This window comes from Triticum urartu, chromosome 3A (genome assembly GCF_056163025.1).
Source record: "Triticum urartu cultivar PI428250 chromosome 3A, HENAU_Tu73, whole genome shotgun sequence".
In the NCBI taxonomy this organism is placed as follows: Eukaryota; Viridiplantae; Streptophyta; class Magnoliopsida; order Poales; family Poaceae; genus Triticum; species Triticum urartu.
In genome coordinates this window covers 534,597,016-534,620,663 of record NC_141875.1, presented here as the reverse complement: position 1 = coordinate 534,620,663, position 23,648 = coordinate 534,597,016, and the positions used below count along the sequence as shown (strand labels likewise).

At 39.7% G+C, this 23,648-nt stretch overlaps 1 protein-coding gene and 1 non-coding gene across 5 annotated transcripts; one reads left to right on the top strand and one right to left on the bottom strand.

The window, feature by feature from the left end:
• Positions 1 to 8,341: 8,341 nt before the first annotated feature.
• MEE22 (maternal effect embryo arrest 22) lies at positions 8,342 to 18,099 on the top strand. 4 transcript variants are annotated; one of them, XM_087547618.1, is made up of 9 exons: positions 8,419 to 8,569; positions 8,671 to 8,785; positions 9,153 to 9,212; positions 9,450 to 10,486; positions 11,832 to 13,411; positions 13,532 to 13,647; positions 14,362 to 15,155; positions 15,575 to 15,687; positions 16,935 to 18,099. In XM_087547618.1, coding segments are annotated over exons 3-9 (3,927 nt in total). In that variant the 5' UTR covers positions 8,419 to 8,569; positions 8,671 to 8,785; positions 9,153 to 9,211; the 3' UTR covers positions 17,221 to 18,099. The 4 variants fall into 4 exon arrangements, with proteins under 4 accessions (XP_087403742.1, XP_087403741.1, XP_087403744.1 ...); XM_087547617.1 differs by having other exon boundaries at positions 8,552 to 8,569; positions 9,156 to 9,212; XM_087547616.1 differs by lacking the exon at positions 9,153 to 9,212 and having other exon boundaries at positions 8,342 to 8,569; positions 13,532 to 13,635.
• A 5,105-nt stretch (positions 18,100 to 23,204) lies between these two features.
• Positions 23,205 to 23,277, bottom strand: TRNAR-CCG (transfer RNA arginine (anticodon CCG)). Its single transcript has one exon. It is a non-coding gene; the product is annotated as a tRNA-Arg (tRNA).
• Between the last annotated feature and the right edge of the window lie 371 nt (positions 23,278 to 23,648).

Sequence of the window (23,648 nt, the reverse complement as noted above, 5' to 3'; positions counted from 1 at the left end):
CCAACAACATGATTTCTAGGACAGGGTTACCGTACCACACTGGTGCAGAACGTGTCCTTGTGGACCTACGAAGTTTAGTAGTAACTTGATCCGAAGTTCCTTGATCATCATCATTAACTTCCTCTCTAGTTGGTGCAGGCACCGCAGAAACATTTTCCTGCGCTACTCTCCGGTTCGAGAGGCGGTACTTCATCAAGTTCCACTTTCCTCCTACTTACTTCTTTCGAGAGAAACTCTTTCTCTAGAAAGGATCCATTCTTAGCAACAAAGACCTTGCCTTCGGATCTGAGGTAGAAGGTATACCCAATAGTTTTCTTAGGGTATCCTATGAAGACCCATTTTTCCGACTTGGGTTCGAGCTTTTCAGGTTGAAATTTCTTGACATAAGCATCGCATCCCCAAACTTTCAGAAATGACAGCTTAGGTTTCTTTCCAAACCATAATTCATATGGTGTCGTCTCAACGGATTTCGATGGAGCCCTATTTAAAGTGAATGCGACAGTCCCTAAAGCATAACCCCAAAATGACAGCGGTAGATCGGTAAGAGACATCATAGATCGCACCATATCCAGTAGAGTGCAATTACGACGTTCGGACACGCCATTACGCTGAGGTGTTCCAGGCGGCATGATTTGTGAAACAATTCCACATTTCCTTAAGTGCGTGCCAAATTCGTGACTCAAATATTCTCCCCCGCGATCTGATCGTAAGAACTTTATTTTCCTGTCACGTTGATTCTCTACCTCATTCTGAAATTCCTTGAACTTTTCAAAGGTCTCAGACTTGTGTTTCATTAAGTAGACATAACCATATCTACTTAAGTCATCAGTGAGGGTGAGAACATAATGATAACCACCGCGAGCCTCAACGCTCATTGGACCGCACACATCAGTATGTATGATTTCCAATAAGTTGGTTGCTCGCTCCATTGTTCCGGAGAACGGAGTCTTGGTCATTTTGCCCATGAGGCATGGGTCGCACGTGTCAAATGATTCATAATCAAGAGACTCCAAAAGTCCATCTGCATGGAGTTTCTTCATGTGTTTGACACCAATGTGACCAAGGCGGCAGTGCCACAAGTATGTGGGACTATCATTACCAACCTTACATCTTTTGGCATTCACACTATGAATATGTGTACCATCACGTTCGAGATTAAATAAGAATAAACCATTGACCAGCGGGGCATGACCATAAAACATATCTCTCATATAAATAGAACAACCATTATTCTCATATTTAAATGAGTAGCCATCTCGCATTAAACGAGATCCAGATACAATGTTCATGCTCAAAGCTAGCACTAAATAACAATTATTGAGGTTTAAAACTAATCCCGTAGGTAAATGTGGAGGTAGCGTGCCAACGGCGATCACATCGACCTTGGAACCATTCCCGACGCGCATCGTCACCTCGTCCTTCGCCAGTCTCCACTTATTCCACAACTCCTGTTTTGAGTTACAAATATGAGCAACCGCACCGGTATCAAATACCCAGGAGCTACTACGAGTGCTGGTTAGGTACACATCAATAACATGTATATCACATATACCTTTGGTATTGCTGGCCTTCTTATTCGCTAAGTACTTGGGGCAGTTCCGCTTCCAGTGATCGTTTCCCTTGCAATAAAAGCACTCAGTCTCAGGCTTGGGTCCATTCTTTGGCTTCTTCCCGGCAGCTTGCTTACCAGGCGCGGCAACTCCCTTGCCGTCCTTCTTGAAGTTCTTTTTACCCTTGCCTTTCTTGAACTTAGTGGTTTTATTCACCATCAACACTTGATGTTCCTTTTTGATCTCCACCTCCGCTGATTTCAGCATTGAATATACCTCGGGAATGGTCTTTTCCATCCCCTGCATATTGAAGTTCATCACAAAGCTCTTGTAGCTAGGTGGAAGCGACTAAAGGATTCTGTCAACGACCGCGTCATCCGGGAGATTGACTCCCAGATGAGACAAGCGGTTGTGCAACCCAGACATTTTGAGTATGTGCTCGCTGACAGAACTGTTCTCCTCCATTTTACAACTGTAGAACTTGTCGAAGACTTCATATCTCTCGACTCGGGCATGAGCTTGGAAAACCATTTTCAGCTCTTGGAACATCTCATGTGCTCCATGTTGCTCAAAACGCTTTTGGAGCCCCGGTTCTAAGCTGTAAAGCATGCCGCACTAAACCAGGGAGTAATCATCACTACGCGACTGCCAGGCGTTCATAACGTCTTGAGTTGCTAGGAAAACAGGTGCGTCACCTAGCGGTGCTTCAAGGACATATGCTTTCTTGGCAGCTATGAGGATAATTCTCAGGTTACGGACCTAGTCCGTGTAGTTGTTGCCATCGTCTTTCAGCTTGGTTTTCTCTAGGAATGCGTTGAAGTTGAGGGCAAAATTAGCGTGGGTCATTTGATCTACAAGACATATTGCAAAGTTTTAGACTATGTTCATGATGATTAAGTTCATCTAATCAAATTATTTAATGAACTCCCACTTAGATTGACATCCCTATAGTCATCTAAGTGATACATGATCCGAGTCAACTAGGCCGTGTTCGATCATCACATGAGACGGATTAGTCATCATCGGTGAACATCTTCATGTTGATCGTATCTTCTATACGACTCATGTTCGACCTTTTGGTCTTCCGTGTTCCGAGGCCATGTCTGTACATGCTAGTCTCGTCAAGTCAACCTAAGTGTATTGCGTGTGTAAATCTGGCTTACACCCGTTGTATGCGAACGTTAGAACCTATCACACCCGATCATCACGTGGTGCTTCGGAACAACGGACTTTAGCAACGGTGCACAGTTAGGGGGAACACAATTCTTGAAATTTTAGTGAGAGATCATCTTATTTTAAGCTACCGTCGTTCTAAGCGAATAAGATGTAAAACATGATAAACATCACATGCAATCAAATAGTGACATGATATGGCCTATATCATTTTGCTCCTTTTGATCTCCATCTTCGGGGCGCCATGATCATCATCGTCACCGGCATGACACCATGATCTCCATCATCGTGTCTTCATGAAGTTGTCTCGCCAACTATTACTTCTACTACTATGGCTAACAGTTAGCAATAAAGTAAAGTAATTACAAGGCGTTTTCAGTGACACGCAGGTCATAAATAATTAAGACAACTCCTATGGCTCCTGCCGGTTGTCATACTCATCGACATGCAAGTCGTGATTTCTATTACAAGAACATGATCAATCTCATACATCACATATATCATTCATCACATTCTTTTGTCCATATCACATCACATAGCATACCCTGCAAAAACAAGTTAGACGTCCTCTAATTGTTGCTGCATGTTTTTACGTGGCTGCTATGGGTTTCTAGCAAGAACGTTTCTTAGCTACGCAAAAACCACAACGTGATATGCCAATTTCTATTTACCCTTCATAAGGACCCTTTTCATCGAATCCGATCTGACTAAAGTGGGAGAGACAGACACCCGCTAGCCACCTTATGCAACTAGTGCATGTCAGTCGGTGGAACCTATCTCACGTAAGCGTACGTGTAAGGTTGGTCCGGGCCGCTTCATCCCACGATGCCGCCGAATCAAGATAAGACTAGTAACGACAAGTAAATTGACAAAATCAACGCCCACAACAACTTGTGTTCTACTCGTGCATATAAACTACACATAGACCTAGCTCATGATGCCACTGTTGGGGATCGTTGCAGAAATTAAAAAAATTCTACGCATCACCAAGATCAATCTATGAAGAAACTAGCAACGAGAGAGAGGGGAATGCATCTTCATACCCTTGAAGATCGCGATGCGGAAGCATTGCAAGAACGCGGTCGGTGGAGTCGTACACGAAGCGATTCAGATCACAGCCGAATCCGATCTAAGCACCGAACAACGGCGCCTCCGCGTTCAACACATGTGCAGCCCGGTGACGTCTCCCGCGCCTTGATCCAGCAAGGAGAGAGGGAGAGGTTGGGGAAGACTCCGTCTAGAAGCAGCACGATGGCGTGGTGGTGGTGGAGGAGCGTGGCATTCCAGCAGGGCTTCGCCAAGTACTGCGAGAGACGAGGAGGGAGAGGGGTAGGGCTATGCCAAGAGAGAGGGAGACTCGTGTCTCTGGCAGCCCCAAAACCCCCACTATATATAGGGCGAGGGGAGGGGCTACGCCCCCATCTAGGGTTCCCCCCTAGGGGTGGTGGCCAGCCCTAGATGCATCTAGGGGGGCGGCCAGAGGGGGAGAGGGGGGGCACCCTAGGTGGGCCTTAGGCCCATCTGAGCCTAGGGTTTCCCCTTCTCCCCTTTCCTGTGCCTTGTGCCTCTTGTGGGAGGCGCACCAGCCCATCTAGGGGCTGGTCCCTTCCCACACTTGGCCCACGCAGGCCTCCGGGGCTGGTGGCCCCTCCCGATGGACCCCGAACCCTTTCGGTGGACCCGGTACGTTACCGATAACGCCCAGAACACTTCCGGTGTCCAAAACGGGACTTCCCATATATAAATCTTTACCTCCGGACCATTCCGGAACTCCTCGTGGCGCCCGGGATCTCATCCGGGACTCCGAACAACATTCGGTAACCACGTACATCTATTCCCTATAACCCTAGCGTCATCGAACCTTAAGCATGTAGACCCTACGGGTTCGGGAGGCATGCAGACATGACCGAGACATCTCTCCGGCCAATAACCAATAGCGGGATCTGGATACCCATGTTGGCTCCCACATGCTCCACGATGATCTTATCGGATGAACCACGATGTCGGGGATTCAATCAATCCCGTACACAATTTCCTTTGTCTACCGGTATGATGCTTGCCCGAGATTAGATCGTTGGTATCCCTATACCTTGTTCAATCTCGTTTCTGGCAAGTCTCTTTACTCGTTCGTAACACATCATCCCGTGATCAACTCCTTGGTCACATTGAGCTCTTTATGATGATGTCCTACCGAGTGGGCCCAGAGATACCCCTCCGTCACATGGAGTGACAAATCCTAGTCTCGATTCGTGCCAACTCAACAGACACTTCCAGAGATACCCATAGTGCACCTTTATAGCCACCCAGTTACGTTGTGACGTTTGGCACACCCAAAGCATTCCTACGGTATTCGGGAGTTGCACAATCTCATGGTCTAAGGAAATGATACTTGACATTAGAAAAGCTTTAGCAGACGAACTACACGATCTTGTGCTATGCTTAGGATTGGGTCTTGTCCATCACATCATTCTCCTAATGATGTGATCCTGTTATCAATGACATCCAATGTCCATGGTTAGGAAACCGTAACCATCTATTGATCAACGAGCTAGTCAACTAGAGGCTCACTAGGGACATGTTGTGGTCTATGTATTCACACATGTATTACGATTTTCAGATAACACAATTATAGCATGAACAATAGACAATTATCATGAACAAGGAAATATAATAATAACCATTTTATTATTGCCTCTAGGGCATATTTCCAACATGTAGGACCTTGACTTGGAACTTCTTTCCTTACTTCTACTCTTGTAGAACTTGTTGAAGTTCTTCAGCATTAGACTCAATTCTTCATTGAAGGTTTGCTTCTCACTTGATGATGTGGGAGCATCACACGAGGCTTTGTAAGCACCACTTGACTTGTTGTGAAGCTCTTCCTTATCCTTGAGTGACATCTCATGAGCAACAATTCTTCCAATAACTTTCGTTGGCTTGAGATCTTTGTAATTGGGCATCATTTGGATCAATGTGCACACGGTATCATATTTTCCATCCAAGTCTCTTAGGATCTTATTGATGATGAATCTATCGGTCATCTCTTCACTTCCTAAGCCGGCAATCTCATTTGTGATGAGAGCAAGCCTAGAGTACATTTCAGCGACGCCTTCACCATCCTTCATTTTGAACTTGTCAAGCTGACTTTGAAGCACATCCAATTTGGATACCTTGACAGATTCGGTACCTTCATGCATATCAATCAAAGTATCCCAAATTTCCTTTGCATTCTCAAGACGCCTGATTTTGTTGAATTCTTCGGGGCATAATCCGTTGAAGAGAATATCACAAGATTGAGCATTGTATTGTAGCATCTTCAACTCTTCCGCGGTACCTTCACGGTTTGGTTCTCTTCCATCAAAGAATTCACCTTGCAAGCCAATACACTCAATAGCCCAAACGGCAGGGTTATGTCCAAGAATATGCATTTTCATCTTATGTTTCCAACTAGCAAAATTTGTACCATCAAAGTAAGGACCTCTACGGTGGTAATTTCCCTCGCTAGACGCCATACTCTCCTAGGTTATGAAACCAAGGCTATGACCATCAAAAACTCTGGAAATAAAAGCAAATGGAGACTAATGCTCTGATACCACTTGTAGGCTCGAAAGTATGTCTAGAGGGGGGTGATTAGACTACCTGACTAAATAAAAGATCTAGCCTTTTCCCAATTTCAGTTCTAGGCAGATTTTAACAACTTAGCACAAGTCAAGCAATCAACCTACACATGCAATTCTAAGAGTATAGCAGCGGAAAGTAAAACAATTGCATATGAAGGTAAAGGGAGGAGTTTGGAGTGTGCAAACGCAATTGAGACACGGAGATTTTTGGCGTGGTTCCGATAGGTGGTGCTATCGTACATCCATGTTGATGGAGACTTCAACCCACGAAAGGTAACGGTTGCACGAGTCCACGGAGGGCTCCACCCACGAAGGATCCACGAAGAAGCAACCTTGTCTATCCCACCATGGCCGTCGCCCACGAAGGACTTGCCTCACTCGGGTAGATCTTCACGAAGTAGGCGATCTCCTTGCCCTTACAAACTCATTGGTTCAACTCCACAATCTTGACGGAGGCTCCCAAGTGACACCTAACCAATCTAAGAGACACCACTCTCCAAGAGGTAACAAATGGTGTGTTGATGATGAACTCCTTGCCCTTGTGCTTCAAATGATAGTCTCCCCAACACTCAACTCTCTCTCATAGGATTTGGATTTGGTGGAAAGATGATTTGAGTGGAAAGCAACTTGGGGAAGGCTAGAGATCAAGATTTATGTGGTTGGAGTGGAATATCTTGACCTCAACACAAATGTAAGTGGTTCTCTCTCAGAAAATGTATGTTGGAAGTGTAGGCATGTTCTGATGGCTCTCTCCATGAATGAAGAGTGGGTGGAGGGGTATAAATAGCCTCCACATAAAATCTAACCGTTACACACAAATCATCAAACTCGGTGGGACCGAATCATGAAACTCGATCAGACCGATTTAGTTCAAAATGTGAACGTTAGGATTCTCAGTGGGACCGACATGTCAACTCGGTGGGACCGATTTCATTAGGGTTAGGGCATAACGTAATCTCGGTGAGACCGATTACACAAACTCGATGAGACTGATTTTGGTAATTGACTAACAGAGAGTTGGTCAGGCAAACTCGGTGGGACCGATTCGCTCATCTCGGTTAGACCGAAACGTTATGAAAGGGAAATCGAGAGTTTGCATTGCAATCTCGGTGGGACCGATCACTCATCTCGGTTGGACCGAAACATTACGAAGGGAAACAGAGAGATTACAATCCCATCTTGGTGAGACCGAGATCCCTATCGGTGAGACCGAAAAGACTAGGGTTTCTGGCAGTGGCTATGTCAACTGAACTCAGTGGCGCCGGATAGAAAGTTTCGATGGGGCCGAGTTTGATTTTTGGTTTGGGACATATGTGGATGTGAGAAAGTAGTTGAGGGTTTTGGAGCATATCACTAAGCACTTTGAGCAAGCAAGTCATTAAGCAACATCTCATCCCCTCTTAATAGTATTGACTTTTCCTATAGACTCAATGTGATCTTGGGTCACTTAAAATAAAAAGATGTAGAGTCCTGAGCTTTGAGCTTGAGTCAATTCTTTGTCCTTAGAATTTTGAGGGGTCCACTTTTCTCATCCATGCCATGCCAATCATTGAGCTTTCCTGAAATGTTTATCTTGAAATAACATGAGCTCAATAAACTATATGTTGTTAGGAATTATCAAAACCACCCAGAGATAGTTGCACTTTCAGAGTTGCAGAATATGTAAAACGCGGTAATAGATAAAATACAGAAATTAAATGGCATGTCATTTTCATCAATATTATAGGATCAATATGGCTGTTTGATTGTGCGCAAGAGAAACACAGGATTCTTCACATAAGGTTAGAGTGGATATAAAATTTTCTATTGAACCTAGTACATATGAATCATAAGAAAAGAGTCATACGAATTATATAATCCTAAGAATCAAACAACTTAAAATCCTCCCAAATTCCTTTTGAATCCTTTTATTTTGAACCAAAAGGCCTAAAAAGGAATCCTCTCTCTCTCAAAAAAAAAAACCACCGCCTCGTCTCTTGTCGCTCCCGCACGTGCCGCGCACGAGGCAGTCGATTCCCGTTCCGGATTCCGATTCCCATCGCCGGCCCTCTCTGGGCACAGGAAGGTGGAAGCCCTCGGCGCGCCGCACAAACCCTAAACCCCACCATCCCCACAAATCACGCCGGAATGGCGGCGGAGACGGCGGAGAACGACTCATCGCAGGAAACCCCGCCCCTCGCTGCCACCGCCGGTGCCGCCGGCGGCCCCAATCCCTGCTGCGCCAAGGTAACCGGACCCCCTTCTCCTCGACTCTTTGCGACGCGTTCTCTTTTCGGTCTGTTCGCTTTCTTGATGGACCCCCTTTTTTTGTTTCTCTGGTTCCGTAGCTATGGAAGAAGTACCAGCAAATTGAGAAGGGCCGGGCGGTTCTGCGGGAGGCGGTGAAGCTCCTGAACAGCGAGATTGACAAGGTGCGGAATGAGAAATCAGCTCTGGCCGAAGGTACGGAGTTCTCTAACTCGTTCATGCTGTGCTGATCTGGTTGATTCCTTCCGCATTATGATTCTAGCTAGCTGGAGTGTGTTGGAACGCTCACTTTGCAAGATGAACAAGAACAAAACTAAATTTTGGCGTGTCACACTTTAGCTTGCTACTCCCTCCGTTTCAAAATAGATGACTCAACTATATACTAACTTTAGTACAAAATTGGGTCATCTATTTTACAACGGAGGGAGTATATGTTAAGCCACTAATTGACCTTATAATAAAATCCTCTTCTTCATCTAGAGAAAACAAAAGCCTTTGTGTATTAAAAGATTGTTGTTCTGAAGTATCTAATGCTCTAAATTCTAATCTAATGGCATGCTAGTAGCATGCTACCAGGAATTTAACAGAAGGTGTCTATCCCACAGAAGATGAGCCTTTCAAAGTATGTTTATTTTCTCCTAATGCTTTTTTATACTCTTTGATAACATCCACTATTTCATCTGTAATATAGACCTTGTCCATGTTGCATGTAGCTAGAAATTTAAATACTTGAGGCTTCTGTTATGATCAATCCATAAGGCGTTCTGGTTTCTACATATCTTTACCACTTCATCTTTGAACCTTTTGGTATGTACATCATGCACTAATAGGTTGTTCTTTCTGCTTTCTGGATGATCAGTGTGCAAGGAGGAGCGTCTCCGAGCTGATTCAGCAGAAGCAGCTAGGGAAACCGAATCTGATGCCAGAGATATATTAGAGAAAGAGGTAATTGAACTGAAGGCAGAGAACTCAGCCCTGCATCAAAAACAAAATTTCAGCAAAAACAGTGACGAGCTCTTACGCATCTCTGAGTTGGAGGAAGAAAATAGAAGGCTCAAACAGGTTTTAGGAGAAGAAAAACTGAAAAGGGATTCTGAGAAGAAAAAGGTCGAAGAAGCAAAGAGCAAGGCTTTAGAAGCGCAAAAATTATTGAAGTCTGAAACACATAAGTCTGAAGAGTACAAAAGGCTTGCTGACACAGAAAGAAAAATAGCCAGTGATTTGAAGGCATCATGTGAAAAATTGAGGACTGAAGTAAATGAAACCAGGGCGCAGTTGTCTGCTCAGATTCAGAAAACAGGGGAGGCACATAAAAAGGCCGAAGCAGAGAAGCAGAAGGCTGCTAGAGAAAAGAAATGTGCTGATTCTGAAAAAATGTTAGCAGAGAAGAACAAAAAACTAATTGAAGTTGAGAGGAAAAAGGCAATGGAAGAGAAGAGCCATTCTAACCATTTGTTTGCACAGTTAGAGGAACAGAAGAAGCTGAATGAAAGCTTACAAGTTAGCATTGAGGCTCAAAGAAAGAATGCTATGTCTGAGAAAAACCGTGCAGACCACTTGTTACAGAAGGTGGAACAGGAGAGAAAACGTAGTGAATGTTTACAGAAGAAGTCTGATGATTTGAGTGCCACTAGGGATATGGTTTCTCTTGGCAAACATGGAATACAACATATTGATGTAGCTACTGAAAGTGCTAACATAAAACTTCTCAAAGAGAAGCTGAAGCGAAAGAAAGATCAACTAAAGCATGTGAAAAGGGAATCAAAGTTGGAGAAATCATTGATAAGAAAAGAAATTGAGCTCCTAAAACAGGACTGGATGAAGCCGCTGAATCGGTTTAACATGCTTGATGACTATCTTGCTAGTGGTGTTGAAGGTATTCATGCAATGAAAAAGGTATGTATCCTGATAGCTACTTACCAGTATCATGAGTTCCATGAAGGAAGGTAGTTAAGTAGAATTTGATGCTCAAAGGTATCAGGGTAGTGTATAATTTCAAATTCAACGTACAATAGCTCACTATTGCAAACACAGAATTTCTTCACATGGATATGTAAATATTTTTGCAAAATTGTCTACATGGTGGGTTTTTTTTTTCTGCTAGTCTGCTCAGATTGTAGAAGGACTTAACGAAAAATCTAGTAATATCATTTCGATGTTTTGGATGCCAGTAGTTTTTTACCATTATAGATGGTCAAGCTTAGATTTTTTTACTGTTCCAAATGCTAAAAGGACCTGCATTCTGTTTTCAAATGGAGACATCGCAGTACTGCTTTTGTCAATCTTCATGTGTTCACATCGAAGAATTGACGGAATTTAACAGTGGAGGGGTTCGTAGTACGGCAAGAAAAATGTTAGGTCCTCTATTCTCGAATTTGATATCATTTTGGATGCTCGCTCTACCAGTTCTAACTTTTGCCATTCCTATATTAACATGTTAAAGGAGTATTAAAAAAAATCTTATTTTATGATAGTTTTAACAATATTGAATATTGTTATCATTTTGTGCCAGTTTAATACTTAAATGTAAATCTTATTTTATGATAGTTTTAATAACAATAGAAAAATCTATTAAATATTACTGCAGTTTATGTTGCCAATTCCACACTGCAGTGCATAGTTAAGAGAATTTGAATCATAATGTAGACACTCAGTACTTGTTACCATGCTTCCCTGTGGTTATTTCATGATAAAAATTTATCTATCATATATACCTCTATACCATTATAAAAAGCATGAGTTGGATGCGATACTTTTCATCTGAGCTGTCCAAAATCTATAATCCAATTTCATAATTATGGATCCAATTGTTTGGAGAAATGTTATATACCCTCCCGTAATCACTCATACTTACATCCTCCCAGTTGTATCCATTGCATCTTATTTACTCTTTAATCTCATTCGGCTTACATGAGAATTGTTGTTTTCTCTTGCTCACAAAATGTGTTGCTCCCATGATATTTGTTTTAAACTTTCTGCAAACGCAAGTCCAAAGCACATTTTGATATAACGACTAAAGTGGAGTTCATTTTTTATGTCGCAAGAGGTGCAAATGATATATTTAGACAAAACGATATGCACTTGCCAGTGTTTTTACATGTAGATGCCACTAATATTCTGTTCACCAGCTGCTGTTTTTTATTACTACTATGCACCTACTTTTAAGTTTTAACATTCGCTTAGAACTTTCTCTTGCACCTACTTTTATATGAACTAACGTTACCATTGATCATCTTGGCAGCTGAAGCGTCAACCGGAGGTACATGACCTGGAACGTGCTCTTCGTCCTCATAATCCAGTTGCTGCCCCATATTTCGGGTTACAAGCTGGGATTATTCCTTTTACTTCTGCCCCAAGAGAATACACTTCATATCAGTTGCCTAGAGAAAGCTGCACAAGACCAATCTCAGGTACTAGTTCTGAATTGGAGCCTCCCATTGGTTGTGCTCTCAGAACTGAGTCCAAAAATCACCAAAGATCATCACGTCCCACATCCATATCTGATAAAAAGTTCATGGGCTCCCAGGGTAAGGAAAGCCTATTTGTCTCATCAACAGGTACCAGAAAGAACCAGAACCCAACAGGTTCAGAGTTACCCCCTAAAGACGGCAGTACAAGGAAACAAGATAGAGCGCTGCTGGAGATTTCTGGTCATTCATCTCGACGGAAGGCATTGAAGTCATCACTGCCTAGTGGTACAGAAGTTGCAAATCAAATGCCTAATGGTGGTAGGAAGAGAAAAAGGACAAAAAATTCTGTAGAATCACTTTCCCATAAGGCCGTTACAAATGATTATTTGGCAGTCAGTGATGTTCGTTCATGTCCGCAGCAACAAAATATCATCATCCCATGTATAACCAAAGAGGGCTCGCAAAATGATAGCAGGAAATGTCATGTGGCCGTTGATAAATCCTTGAGTGGCTGTGCTAAAGTATTGTCTCCTGGAGCAGCAAATGCTTGCACAGGCAGCAAATTTGCTTCATTGCTCTCTTTTGAGAAATTGGTTGAAGGGGACTGCTTGAAGTTGCTCAATTTAGACAATGATGCTGACGAGGAGAAATACAGAAAGGCAATGGAGAGACCTCTTTCACCAGATGTGCCCATTATTCTACCCACTATAGCTGGAAGGCCTATGTCTCCGCATTTGGTTGATGGCGATGATATTGAATATGATAGAGATTGTTCTGCACCAAGGTCTGATGGCAGTTTGTCGGAAGTTCAGGAATTATCTCAGAATGCTAAGTTTCAATCATCCTATAATAGAACTGAACATGGTGGCAGTGTTAAGGAGCTGTGTGCAAACAATAAATCTAATACAGCAGATAATGATCCTTACAACACCAAATCCGTTGATGCGTCAGTTACAGCTAAATCGGTCAATGTTTCATGTGGGAATGTGGCCTCAAATTCGTTGGTTTCCGTTGCTGTGGATTCGGAAAATACCATGGGACCACAGTTCTTAGAAAGTAGCTGCAGAGGCCATGCAAATGCCAGTTTGCATTTGGCACCTAATAAAAGCAGGCTAAATCAAATGTTTGATACATCATCAGATCCTGAACTGCAAAGTAATGTTGGAACAAGCAAAGCACAAGTAGCTGGGCCAGTCAGTTTGACCTCAAATAGTGTGATTGGTCGTTGTCATGAAGCCGGAAACAACACTATTGACTTTGTTGGAGTTTCTAGTTTGAAAAGAAGCAGCCTAATAAAGATACTTCGCTATTGGCATGCCCTGACTTCTGAAGCTAGTAAACTTTCTGAGGATATTTATGTTGATGGTCCATTGCTAGAAAGAGTATCAACCGAACCATTGCTGCTTCCAGAGTAAGTCTGCTTGCATTGAGCTGACTGCTTTTCTATTCATTTTGGCAGTTGCATGCTCTTCTATTACTACCACGAGCATTCATATTGCGAAAAAAGTAACACTTCTGTTTTCTTATGCAGAGAGAGGGTTCCCCTCATTTTTTCCCTTTTGTTGTGGGATGTTCGTAAATTAACAGCAGAACCTGTTGATCAATACGTTGCTTTGTCGGCTTTTTCCATGACTGGTATGATGGCGGGTAGGCTTTCAATATTTCAGTTTTTTCATCACTTATTATTCCCCTTTCCCCCTTTTGTGCGTAATAAATAACTGGGTTTGCAACTTGATGTGGTTATGCTATGCAAGAACTTTGTGCAAACATTTTGTTCCTTTATCGGATGGGAGAGTTTAGAAGCAGTTAAGAGTAAAATCAACTAAAGTACCACAAAAAAAGGATTCCATCGAAATCTGTACTTTTTGACTTTGATGCTGTTCCACTAGGTAGAAACTTCTTAAATGCTACAGTTTGATATACAATTGGTAGCCTTTTAGATACTGCTCCTATTTGACTATCATCTCTCATAAAGTTACACAGTGTTACTTCCTACTTCTACCAATAACATTTTATATTCTCACGTGTTAATTGAAATTCCTTGATGGAAGTATTTGAGATTATTCATCAAGTTTAGATTGTGATATGACAAGTAGTTTTCTTCTGAAGTGCTTGTAGGTTATTTGTCAAGTTCAGTTTGTGAGTATTTTTCATCTGGCGAAGTGATTTAACTTTCCTTTTCTATGAGAAACTAGTCCATGCCTTGGTTGTCTTCATCATTCATTGTTATTAACTTATTTTATACTTGAGCCACACCACATGCAATTATGGCTGTACCAAGCTAGTCATTGTATGTTGTACAATAGCTTCTGAATCGTGTTTTCAGACATTATTTTGAAATTTCCATTATTTTCCTTGCAGTGAAACCGTACATGGAAACGAGATTGGGCTTCCTAAAAAGCAATCATCTGGATGTCCTTGTCTCCTTAATTGAGGATTTTCTCGTGAACAAAGAAGTTATGGTTTGTGATAAAATGGGAGTTAAGAATTCTGATGCAATCAAGCATTGCCACCTAGATGATGAAACTGGTATACAAGTATCCACTAAGCCTGCGACTGTTAATCAGTTTATCTCTGCGTGCATCCTTTTGGCTTCAATATGTGTTAAAGTAGAGAGGCTGGATGTTGCTTTAGAGGTTTCGTACAGAGTTCTTCAGATGGGCAAATTAAACCTTTCTTGGACCATGTTGGCTCTCCATGTCTTTGGTTCTGTATGTGGTGATAAGTTGCGCTTTCTGAAGAGCTGTAACCTTCTCATGACAACTATACGGTTGGTTGTCCTGCTTCTTGAGAGCACAGACACTTCTTCGTGCCTTGTGTCGTCTTATATTCAGTCCAATAGACCAACAGCTTTCCCATCCTGTACACATTGTGTGTTTGATGTGGATACAGTGTCTATAGATGTTTTTATCTCTTCTCTGCTCGATGAGCTAGATTTATGTGTTCTGTCATGGAGCAATCATGCCAATTCAAATGAAGCTATTACAAGGCACGGTTCTCATTCGGGATCAAATGGACTGGAGATCAGTTGTGGTGAATCTTGCAATATCTCCAAGCAAGCAAAACTTACTGAGGATACCAATTATCCTGCAGGGAGAGACCTGTGCTATTTTGCAGAGATAATATCTCTGCTTGAGCTGTTTGGGAACTACATGGTATGGTCAACTTTGTGATCTTATTTGATTTCAGTTTATCTTGATAGTTTATTATTTGATATTATCCAACATGTGAACAATATTGACTGCCAGACAACACATTTTCATGTACCAGGGGGATTTATTTCATAGTTAGATAGTATTAGTTTAATGCTACCTCTGCAAAGTAATATAAGATGTTTTAGGCACTTGACTTATATTACTTTACAGAGGGAGTAGTTTTACTTTTAGCTCCCCTGTCAAATCAGAGTCATTTCAAAAGAACTAAACATCGTCGTTTCTAGCATGATGGCTCTTTTGATGAACTTTGCTTAAGTTAAATCTATTCTTCTTATTATTAGCAGTGATCTAATATCTGCTGTGCAATCGTACACATCATCTGTTTCATTATAGGCTGACTATTCATGTTTGTGTTTTAGAGCTGCGAGTGGACATACAAAAATGTTGTTGTTCGTCTTCTGAAGATTTTGGAAACATGCACATGTGAGGAGTATTCAGCTGCTCTCTTGGTACTTGTCAGCCAGCTTGGAAGGTTTGTGCCATTTCCCTTCCTGCTTTGCTTTGAAATTACTTTCACAGTTGTTAAATATGTACTGCCTTCGTTTTTTCTTTATTTCATGTTCTTTACGGGACATGTGTTCTTTCTATTTGATGTTACGAGATTTTAGTAAGAGATACTAGTCATGTACCTACGTATTCCTGTAGTTCCTCCGATCCATATTAATTATCGCTGATTTTGTCTACCCTTTCCTGCATTTAATCTCTTTATTTGTTAGCCACAAAGGGTAAAGACACTCAACATAATATGTGGTTTACCCTTTGCCTTTTAGGAATAGTAAGTATACAGAAGTCTAAAACATCAAATAAAAAGCACTGGGGGTGGGGGGGTGGGTTATTGAATTGTTTCTTCTCCTTCTCTCATGATGGGTGACTGATCAAGTGATCAGTTTTTCATCACTAGAAGACCCCAGGTGCACATGTTGTGTGACATCTTGTGTATATTGTGCAGATTTATGCTTGCTAATCTAAGTATACAACAAAACATGTTGGAAACAATTTGGTACTCCCTCCGATCCATATTAATTATCGCTGATTTTGTACAACTTTGTACTGTACAAAGTTGTACTAAATGAGCGACAATTGATATGGATCGGGGGGGGGGGGGGGGGGGGCTACATCTTGATCTCATGTATCTTGATTATTGAGCTGGTGTTTTTTCTTAAGGTACCAGCAGCTTTGAATAACCGGTGTTGTGCCACTGTAGCAGTCATTCCAATGTATGTGTTGGTGTAAAGATTAGAATCTAATGTCATAGTGGTATCCTTGGGAACTTTCTCTCATGCGATTAGATTGAGACGCACTGTCCAGTGTTGTGCCACTGTAGCAGTTATTCTGATATATGTGATGGTGTAAAGATTAGAATCTAATGTCACAATGGCATCCTTGGGAACTTTCTCTCACGTGATTACGGTCTTCGTTATCCAAGCTCAGCTCTTTTGATATGGCTGGTAGTCTGCCATGATTATATGTTCTTTTAAATGAGTCTATTAGTGGTGAATAATCTCTTAGCGTTAGACATGTTTTTTAGCTTTGGGCCTTCTATTTAAGGGTGATAATCTCTTTCCCCCTCTTCTTTCAATTCTGAATATGCTTTTGTGCATGTTCATTGCATACATATTGTTCCAACTTCTGTTAATAGATTTAGTCCTAGTATATCTTCTGGAGTTGTTTTCACTTTTCAGTGACATATTTTACAATTGCTTGATTACTGTTTTGCAGGTTCTTCATTGATGATGTTGGTTATGAGACAGAATCAGTAGTTGAGCTGAGGAACAAGTTGGCAGTGCTAATAGGAACGAGTTTTACAAGATCAAGTAGCATACTTGTTCAGTTTTCTGCCATTGGTGCACTGCTCAGTCTCTTTCCGTTGACATTTGATAAAATAGTTTCTACCCAGACTGGACCATTATCAGGTCCATGTGTTCTGCAAGCGAGACAGATTTCTGAATGGTTTGGTCAGTTAAGCAAGGAGAATCAATCTTTTGCTTGTTCCTTCTTTAGCTGAGTCAGTAGGTATCGCAGCATTCAGGCTATCTGCTTGGACTCTGGCTTGGTGTTCTGGTGGACTGAGGAACCAAGATAAGAAAGTGTGCCCTTGATATTTTGGGTTCAGCACAGGTACACTCACGATCTTACAGGATGGCATTATGATTAATCTTTGGCCCAGAGAGCATATGGAGGAGGATGAACTTGACTTCTCTGCAGACCTTTTGGGCCAGTTGTGAGATTCAAATGCAGAACCACAAGCTGTAGACTAAGTATTGTGCTTCTTCATGCATAATTCTTTCGGCAGAAATCTGAATATGAAAGGATCACTAGAAAGATTTGTCAACAAGGCTAAATTTGAAAGTAGTAAGGTACTTTAAATTTGGTAGAGGTGACCTGGTTAAACTCAACATCGAATATCTTCAACGTCGCAGAGGGGGTCTGTGGTCTAAAGGCGCTGCATGGATCACAGGCCACGAATGGATGTAGGCAGCTCAAATCCGACGCTGGCGAACAAATACGTTTCTCTTTTGTGGTTAAGCGTCAGCTGCTTGATCCGCAAAACAGCAGTTGCACAGGGTATGTTTGTCTGAGCTATTTTTTTCTGGGGGTGATTCTGAATTTTGTGGTATCACCTTCGGAGTACCTTTTGAAACTTGTCGACTAGATGTACAGCAGCAAAATCCAAGAGCCCCCCCCCCCCCCCCCCCCCCCCCCCCCCCAGCGCGGGTGTAACTTGTCCCTTGTGATGTATGAATGCAAGTTTAGCTTCAGCGCCTTTTCAAATCCCATTCTAGCGGTACCTAGTCTGAATGCTGGTTTTTGTAATGCCAGGGATGAAGTTTCATCATATAACATAATGAAATAAGCTTCTAGCGCTCTTGTCAATTTTGAATGATTCTCGTCTCAACTTTTTGGGCACTGACTGATGTGTATACTACCCACGCTCACTCTCGGCATTTATTTTTGTAATTTGCAAAATTGAAAACTTGGTTACCATCCTACACTGATGTGTCGAATCTTGATTTGTCAAGTCTCATCGTTGTATCATGGTATACTTTTTGGCTCGATCTTTTTAGGAAGAGTAAAAGATTGAGCTGAATAACTGACTGATGTGTATACTACCCACGCTCTCACTCTCGGCAATTTTTTTTTTGTAATTTGCAAAATTAAAAACTTGGTTACCATCCTATACTGCTGTGCCGAATCTTGATTTGTCAAGTCTCATCATTGTATCATGATATATTTTTTGGCTCGATCTTTTTAGGAAGAGTAAAAGATTGAGCTGAATAATTTACGGTAATGCCAAAAAAAGGAAGATTTGTAGTGAAGTCCATAATGTAAATTATAAAAGAACAAAGAAAATGACTGCATTTCGTGTATGCCAAGCCCGTAATAAAAGTAAAATAAACAACAGAATGTGTATACTACCCACGCTCACTCTCGGCATTTATTTTTGTAATTTGCAAAATTGAAAACTTGGTTACCATCCTATACTGATGTGTCGAATCTTGATTTGTCAAGTCTCATCGTTGTATCATGGTATATTTTTTGGCTCGATCTTTTTAGGAAGAGTAAAAGATTGAGCTGAATAATTGACTGATGTGTATACTACCCATGCTCTCACTCTCGGCAATTTTTTTTTTGTAATTTGCAAAATTAAAAACTTGGTTACCATCCTATACTGCTGTGCCGAATCTTGATTTGTCAAGTCTCATCATTGTATCATGATATATTTTTTGGCTCGATCTTTTTAGGAAGAGTAAAAGATTGAGCTGAATAATTTACGGTAATGCCAAAAAAAGAAAGATTTGTAGTGAAGTCCATAATGTAAATTATAAAAGAACAAAGAAAATGACTGCATTTCGTGTATGCCAAGCCCGTAATAAAAGTAAAATAAACAACAGAATGTGTATACTACCCACGCTCACTCTCGGCATTTATTTTTGTAATTTGCAAAATTGAAAACTTGGTTACCATCCTATACTGATGTGTCGAATCTTGATTTGTCAAGTCTCATTGTTGTATCATGGTATATTTTTTGGCTCGATCTTTTTAGGAAGAGTAAAAGATTGAGCTGAATAATTGACTGATGCGTATACTACCCACGCTCTCACTCTCGGCAATTTTTTTTTGTAATTTGCAAAATTAAAAACTTGGTTACCATCCTATACTGCTGTGCCGAATCTTGATTTGTCAAGTCTCATCATTGTATCATGATATATTTTTTGGCTCGATCTTTTTAGGAAGAGTAAAAGATTGAGCTGAATAATTTACGGTAATGCCAAAAAAAGAAAGATTTGTAGTGAAGTCCATAATGTAAATTATAAAAGAACAAAGAAAATGACTGCATTTCGTGTATGCCAAGCCCGTAATAAAAAGTAAAATCAACAACAGAATGTAAAAAAGAAAGATTTGTCGAGTCTCATCATTGTATCATGATATATTTTTTGGCTCGATCTTTTTAGGAAAAGTAAAAGATTGAGCTGAATAATTTACGGTAATGCCAAAAAAAGAAAGATTTGTAGTGAAGTCCATAATGTAAATTATAAAAAGAACAAAGAAAATGACTGCATTTCGTGTACGCCAAGCCCGTAATAAAAAGTAAAATCAACAACAGAATGTAAAAAAAAAAGATTTGTCGAGTCTCATCATTGTATCATGATATATTTTTTGGCTCGATCTTTTTAGGAAGAGTAAAAGATTGAGCTGAATAATTTACGGTAATGCCAAAAAAAGAAAGATTTGTAGTGAAGTCCATAATGTAAATTATAAAAAGAACAAAGAAAATGACTGCATTTCGTGTACGCCAAGCCCGTAATAAAAAGTAAAATCAACAACAGAATGTAAAAAAGAAAGATTTGTCGAGTCTCATCATTGTATCATGATATATTTTTTGGCTCGATCTTTTTAGGAAGAGTAAAAGATTGAGCTGAATAATTTACGGTAATGCCAAAAGAAGAAAGATTTGTAGTGAAGTCCATGATGTAAATTATAAAAAGAACAAAGAAAATGACTGCATTTCGTGTACGCCAAGCCCGTAATAAAAAGTAAAATCAACAACAGAATGTAAAAAAGAAAGATTTGTCGAGTCTCATCATTGTATCATGATATATTTTTTGGCTCGATCTTTTTAGGAAGAGTAAAAGATTGAGCTGAATAATTTACGGTAATGCCAAAAAAAGAAAGATTTGTAGTGAAGTCCATAATGTAAATTATAAAAGAACAAAGAAAATGACTGCATTTCGTGTATGCCAAGCCCGTAATAAAAAGTAAAATCAACAACAGAATGTAAAAAAGAAGCGAAGCCCGTAATAAAAAGTAAAATCAACAACAGAATGTAAAAAATGACTGCATTTTTTGGCTCGATCTTTTTAGGAAGAGTAAAAGATTGAGCTGAATAATTTACGGTAATGCCAAAAAAAGAAAGATTTGTAGTGAAGTCCATAATGTAAATTATAAAAGAACAAAGAAAATGACTGCATTTCATGTATGCCAAGCCCGTAATAAAAAGTAAAATCAACAACAGAATGTAAAAAAGAAGCGAAGCCCGTAATAAAAAGTAAAATCAACAACAGAATGTAAAAAATGACTGCATTTTTTGGCTCGATCTTTTTAGGAAGAGTAAAAGATTGAGCTGAATAATTTACGGTAATGCCAAAAAAAGAAAGATTTGTAGTGAAGTCCATAATGTAAATTATAAAAGAACAAAGAAAATGACTGCATTTCATGTATGCCAAGCCCGTAATAAAAAGTAAAATCAACAACAGAATGTAAAAAAGAAGCGAAGCCTGTAATAAAAAGTAAAATCAACAACAGAATGTAAAAAATGACTGCATTTTTTGGCTCGATCTTTTTAGGAAGAGTAAAAGATTGAGCTGAATAATTTACGGTAATGCCAAAAAAAGAAAGATTTGTAGTGAAGTCCATAATGTAAATTATAAAAGAACAAAGAAAATGACTGCATTTCATGTATGCCAAGCCCGTAATAAAAAGTAAAATCAACAACAGAATGTAAAAAAGAAGCGAAGCCCGTAATAAAAAGTAAAATCAACAACAGAATGTAAAAAATGACTGCATTTTTTGGCTCGATCTTTTTAGGAAGAGTAAAAGATTGAGCTGAATAATTTACGGTAATGCCAAAAAAAGAAAGATTTGTAGTGAAGTCCATAATGTAAATTATAAAAGAACAAAGAAAATGACTGCATTTCATGTATGCCAAGCCCGTAATAAAAAGTAAAATCAACAACAGAATGTAAAAAAGAAGCGAAGCCCGTAATAAAAAGTAAAATCAACAACAGAATGTAAAAAATGACTGCATTTTTTGGCTCGATCTTTTTAGGAAGAGTAAAAGATTGAGCTGAATAATTTACGGTAATGCCAAAAAAAGAAAGATTTGTAGTGAAGTCCATAATGTAAATTATAAAAGAACAAAGAAAATGACTGCATTTCATGTATGCCAAGCCCGTAATAAAAAGTAAAATCAACAACAGAATGTAAAAAAGAAGCGAAGCCCGTAATAAAAAGTAAAATCAACAACAGAATGTAAAAAATGACTGCATTTTTTGGCTCGATCTTTTTAGGAAGAGTAAAAGATTGAGCTGAATAATTTACGGTAATGCCAAAAAAAGAAAGATTTGTAGTGAAGTCCATAATGTAAATTATAAAAGAACAAAGAAAATGACTGCATTTCGTGTATGCCAAGCCCGTAATAAAAAGTAAAATCAACAACAGAATGTAAAAAAGAAGCGAAGCCCGTAATAAAAAGTAAAATCAACAACAGAATGTAAAAAATGACTGCATTTTTTGGCTCGATCTTTTTAGGAAGAGTAAAAGATTGAGCTGAATAATTTACGGTAATGCCAAAAAAAGAAAGATTTGTAGTGAAGTCCATAATGTAAATTATAAAAGAACAAAGAAAATGACTGCATTTCATATATGCCAAGCCCGTAATAAAAAGTAAAATCAACAACAGAATGTAAAAAAGAAGCGAAGCCCGTAATAAAAAGTAAAATCAACAACAGAATGTAAAAAATGACTGCATTTTTTGGCTCGATCTTTTTAGGAAGAGTAAAAGATTGAGCTGAATAATTTACGGTAATGCCAAAAAAAGAAAGATTTGTAGTGAAGTCCATAATGTAAATTATAAAAGAACAAAGAAAATGACTGCATTTCATGTATGCCAAGCCCGTAATAAAAAGTAAAATCAACAACAGAATGTAAAAAAGAAGCGAAGGCCGTAATAAAAAGTAAAATCAACAACAGAATGTAAAAAATGACTGCATTTTTTGGCTCGATCTTTTTAGGAAGAGTAAAAGATTGAGCTGAATAATTTACGGTAATGCCAAAAAAAGAAAGATTTGTAGTGAAGTCCATAATGTAAATTATAAAAGAACAAAGAAAATGACTGCATTTCATGTATGCCAAGCCCGTAATAAAAAGTAAAATCAACAACAGAATGTAAAAAAGAAGCGAAGCCCGTAATAAAAAGTAAAATCAACAACAGAATGTAAAAAATGACTGCATTTTTTGGCTCGATCTTTTTAGGAAGAGTAAAAGATTGAGCTGAATAATTTACGGTAATGCCAAAAAAAGAAAGATTTGTAGTGAAGTCCATAATGTAAATTATAAAAGAACAAAGAAAATGACTGCATTTCGTGCATGCCAAGCCCGTAATAAAAAGTAAAATCAACAACAAAATGTAAAAAAGAAGCGAAGCCCGTAATAAAAAGTAAAATCAACAACAGAATGTAAAAAATGACTGCATTTTTTGGCTCGATCTTTTTAGGAAGAGTAAAAGATTGAGCTGAATAATTTACGGTAATGCCAAAAAAAGAAAGATTTGTAGTGAAGTCCATAATGTAAATTATAAAAGAACAAAGAAAATGACTGCATTTCGTGCATGCCAAGCCCGTAATAAAAAGTAAAATCAACAACAGAATGTAAAAAAGAAGCGAAGCCCGTAATAAAAAGTAAAATCAACAACAGAATGTAAAAAAGAAGCGACCACGCTGGGACTCGAACCCAGAATCTCCCGCTCCGGAGGCGAGCGCCTTATCCATTAGGCCACGCGGTCAACTTGTTAACGACCGACTAGAAGTGTATATGACACAACCAGACAGTAGACTCTGTTCGTCCAAGGAGAAACCAAATAATACCGGTGCTCCAAAGTAATTATGGCGTCTTCTAATATGAGAATAGGGTGTCTTAATTTGTTATTTATTGTAGAAAACTATGTTGTTCTTTATTTTTTATGTTTTATGACAAGTCTTCAAGAGATTAGTTGATTGGGTTTGGACCAAATTGTCACATTGTGTGCAAGTTTTGGAGTGATGGGGTCCACTTCTGCAAGTTTCTGGACTAAAACATCACGGGATGGACAAGTTTTTGGGTCTATGGTGCTTTTACCTTTTCGTCTAGCTCCTCCTTTACTCCTTCTGTCTGATG